The sequence below is a fragment of the Cicer arietinum genome, chromosome 6, assembly GCF_000331145.2.
Source record: "Cicer arietinum cultivar CDC Frontier isolate Library 1 chromosome 6, Cicar.CDCFrontier_v2.0, whole genome shotgun sequence".
Classification (NCBI taxonomy): domain Eukaryota; kingdom Viridiplantae; phylum Streptophyta; class Magnoliopsida; order Fabales; family Fabaceae; genus Cicer; species Cicer arietinum.
Window position 1 is genome coordinate 37,848,353 of NC_021165.2, and position 4,033 is coordinate 37,852,385.

The 4,033-nt window shown below is 36.8% G+C and overlaps 1 protein-coding gene across 1 annotated transcript; it reads left to right on the top strand.

The window, feature by feature from the left end:
• Positions 1-764: 764 nt before the first annotated feature.
• LOC140920869 (uncharacterized) lies at positions 765-1,567 on the top strand. The gene is made up of 3 exons (XM_073369786.1): positions 765-838; positions 928-1,044; positions 1,132-1,567. The coding sequence occupies exons 1-3, from the start codon at positions 809-811 to the stop codon at positions 1,540-1,542; spliced, it is 558 nt and encodes a 185-aa protein (XP_073225887.1). The 5' UTR covers positions 765-808; the 3' UTR covers positions 1,543-1,567.
• The last annotated feature ends 2,466 nt before the right edge of the window (positions 1,568-4,033 follow it).

A 4,033-nucleotide genomic window follows, 5' to 3' on the forward strand; every position in this document is an offset into this window, starting at 1 on the left:
TTTAGAAGTTCAAAATGAAGAAGTTGGCACCTCTAAGACTTACGAAAAAGAAGTCAAACGTGGTGCAACTATCATGCAAAGGGTGATTAAAGCACGGAGCAGTGGCATTAAATTTGAGGTATACTATATATACTCTGTTTGCTGTGTGTTTTTTTATCTTTTTTTAGGGTTTAGGGCATGTACTTACTATATGAGTTTATTAGGTTGGCTGGAACGAGAGTGGTCAGCCAGTTGACCCCAACAGCTCCATGTTTGTAAGCTACATTGGGGCTGTTGTTCGTCAAAATGTCCCAATAACAATAGACAACTGGAGAGATAAGGCGTTGAAGGATGCCAAAGATATCATCTGGAATGACATTCAAGTAAATATTTTGATCTACTCTTTTGTCATTTATAATTTTTTTTCTGTAAAATACATTACTTATAATTGTTTTCATTGCAGACCACTTTTGTTCTTGATGAGGAACGAAAGTCATATGTTTTGAGAGTTGCTGGGAAAATCCATCGTGGATTTAGATCCCATCTCTCAAATTTCTATCTAAAAGATAGAGAAGGAAACACAAATGCTGAACCTCCAAAGATATATCAACATTATATATCAAAGGATGAATGGAGTGCATTTGTTTCCAAACGTTCTGACCCGGCGTTTGTCGTAAGTGATTAATTTATTAGCATTTGTGTTTTATTATTCATATTCGTAGCGTATTTTAAATTTTTACACAATTGCTATTTTTTTTTTATATAGAATATTAGTAAGGCAAATCGCGAACGGGCAAGCAACCCAAAACACCCATACAAGAAATCACGTATGGGATATGCACGCCTTGAACAAAAAATTGTAAGTAATTAAACATCACTTGTAATTTGTATTATAAACTATAGTGTGTAACTAATTTGTATTATTTTGTTTATGATTTTAACGAATAGAGAAAAGACACCCAAGCCGATCAACCCTTGGGTCGTCATATCTTATGGAAGGAAGCGCGTGTTAACAAAGAAGGAGTGGTTGATAATGAAAATGTCAAGAAAGTTGTAGAACTTTGTGTAAGTATATTATCACTTTAATATTTTTTAATATTGTATTTTAAAAATGCTATTGAACTTATCTTTTTAATGTTACATGTATTTTAGGAAACTATTGAACAAAGTTCTGAAACTCAAGAGGGCAACAAGGATACGTGCAGGGACATTCTTGGGAAAGTGTTTAATGTCCCTGAGTATTCCGGTCGAGTGAGGGGGAAAGGATTTGGCGTAACTCCCAAAAGCTTTTTTCCTCAAGAGAAGCGCCAAAAACCTTCCAACGAGGAAGTATTAGAGAAGCTCAGAATCTTATCGGAGCAAGTGGCACTCTTGGTGAATACGAATAAAGACAAGCAACTTCCGGTTCAGCTCCAACCTGAAATACAAATGGAGAGTGAAACCGGGAGTTGCAACGTCGGTTTGAAGAGTATTCCCGAGGTAATTAATTACTTACTACTTACTTGCTTATGTAATTACTTATGTATTAAACAAACTTATATATTAACTGTACTTATGTTTTAACTATTGATGTAGGGTGTCACTACATGTGTCCTATACTTGTCCTCGCCGACTCAACGGAAGGTGGGAAAAGGAATATTGCACAATACTTCGGGAGAAGTATTGCACAATATTCCGATCCCCGCGGGCCATGTCAAAGTATCGCCTACGGTTGCTTTCGAACCAACTGCACCGTTGCCCATACCGGACAACGATGGAGATATGAAGTTCTTAAGCGACGCTATTGGCAGTTACGTGGCATGGCCCACACACCTTGTTGCCCTCGAAAAAAAGATTCCCAAGGACAAATCAGTTACATCTCCCGAAAAGGTTTGTCACATTTATTGCCTAAGGTTTTTTATTTTTTCAGATTCAATAAACTAACATTTTACCTCATTTTTGTAGGTCCAAATAAATAAACCACCCCTACAGCCAAAAAAAGGCAGCAGACCTCAAAAATTGGAGGTTAATAGGGCTGCCAAACTACAAAGGCTGGAGGGTAATAAAGCTGCAAAACTTGCAGCAACAAAAAATCTGGATCGGGGAAAATCGGTCGCTGCTGCTGCTGCTCCTAATAAAAGTCAGCCACGCCTTGGTAAATACGGGGCGTGTCTTGACATCCAAATAAAAAGGAACATGGGCAGCAGCAACGATTCGCCCATTGTACAAATGAATCAAGACATCTTTGGAGATGAGTATATTGAATACCTCGAAAAGGAGCAAATGTACGATCTTCTCGAACATAAGGAGCTGAGTGTTACTGTAATCAGCTTGTACATAAGGTAAAAAATACTTTTAATTGCATTTATTTGTAATTAATTAAATGTATTGGTAATTAATCTAGTTTAAAATTTTCATTGAAGGTTTTTGTACGAGAAGGTCGTGTGCACGAGGAAACTGTCAAATAAATACTCATTCTTGTCTCCGCATAAGATGTCGATGTTCAAACTCGATCCAGACAATGTAAAACACTACATTGTAGATATGTTTTTAAGAAATAAAGAAAGTGATAAATTGTTCTTGGCACCATATAATTCAGGGTACGTAATTTTATCTTTTTTAATTGATGAGAATTTAATTTATTAGTTGTCTATAAACAAAATTGCTTAACCAATTTTTTGTTGTTGTAGGGCACATTGGGTGCTATTTGCAATCAATGCGGTCTCTGAAGTGATATACTATTTGGATCCCGTGCACGGCGATTACACCAATCACCCCGGAATAAAGAATATGCTCGACACGTAAGTAATATTCATTTATTTCTTACATATATATATTTATATATATATATATATAAATATATATATGTAAGAAATAAATGAATATTACTTACGTGTCGAGCATATTCTTTATTCCGGGGTGATTGGTGTAATCGCCGTGCACGGGATCCAAATAGTATATCACTTCAGAGACCGCATTGATTGCAAATAGCACCCAATGTGCCCTACAACAACAAAAAATTGGTTAAGCAATTTTGTTTATAGACAACTAATAAATTAAATTCTCATCAATTAAAAAAGATAAAATTACGTACCCTGAATTATATGGTGCCAAGAACAATTTATCACTTTCTTTATTTCTTAAAAACATATCTACAATGTAGTGTTTTACATTGTCTGGATCGAGTTTGAACATCGACATCTTATGCGGAGACAAGAATGAGTATTTATTTGACAGTTTCCTCGTGCACACGACCTTCTCGTACAAAAACCTTCAATGAAAATTTTAAACTAGATTAATTACCAATACATTTAATTAATTACAAATAAATGCAATTAAAAGTATTTTTTACCTTATGTACAAGCTGATTACAGTAACACTCAGCTCCTTATGTTCGAGAAGATCGTACATTTGCTCCTTTTCGAGGTACTCAATATACTCATCTCCAAAGATGTCTTGATTCATTTGTACAATGGGCGAATCGTTGCTGCTGCCCATGTTCCTTTTTATTTGGATGTCAAGACACGCCCCGTATTTACCAAGGCGTGGCTGACTTTTATTAGGAGCAGCAGCAGCAGCGACCGATTTTCCCCGATCCAGATTTTTTGTTGCTGCAAGTTTTGCAGCTTTATTACCCTCCAGCCTTTGTAGTTTGGCAGCCCTATTAACCTCCAATTTTTGAGGTCTGCTGCCTTTTTTTGGCTGTAGGGGTGGTTTATTTATTTGGACCTACAAAAATGAGGTAAAATGTTAGTTTATTGAATCTGAAAAAATAAAAAACCTTAGGCAATAAATGTGACAAACCTTTTCGGGAGATGTAACTGATTTGTCCTTGGGAATCTTTTTTTCGAGGGCAACAAGGTGTGTGGGCCATGCCACGTAACTGCCAATAGCGTCGCTTAAGAACTTCATATCTCCATCGTTGTCCGGTATGGGCAACGGTGCAGTTGGTTCGAAAGCAACCGTAGGCGATACTTTGACATGGCCCGCGGGGATCGGAATATTGTGCAATACTTCTCCCGAAGTATTGTACAATATTCCTTTTCCCACCTTCCGTTGAGTCGGCGAGGACAAG

Bases quoted from the DNA above. Each gene is read 5' to 3' on its own strand.
- LOC140920869 (XM_073369786.1), top strand. From the start codon at position 809: ATGGGATATGCACGCCTTGAACAAAAAATT. The intron at 839-927 runs GTAAGTAATTAA...TTTAACGAATAG, and splicing joins CACGCCTTGAACAAAAAATT to AGAAAAGACACCCAAGCCGA. The intron at 1,045-1,131 runs GTAAGTATATTA...CATGTATTTTAG, and splicing joins AGAAAGTTGTAGAACTTTGT to GAAACTATTGAACAAAGTTC.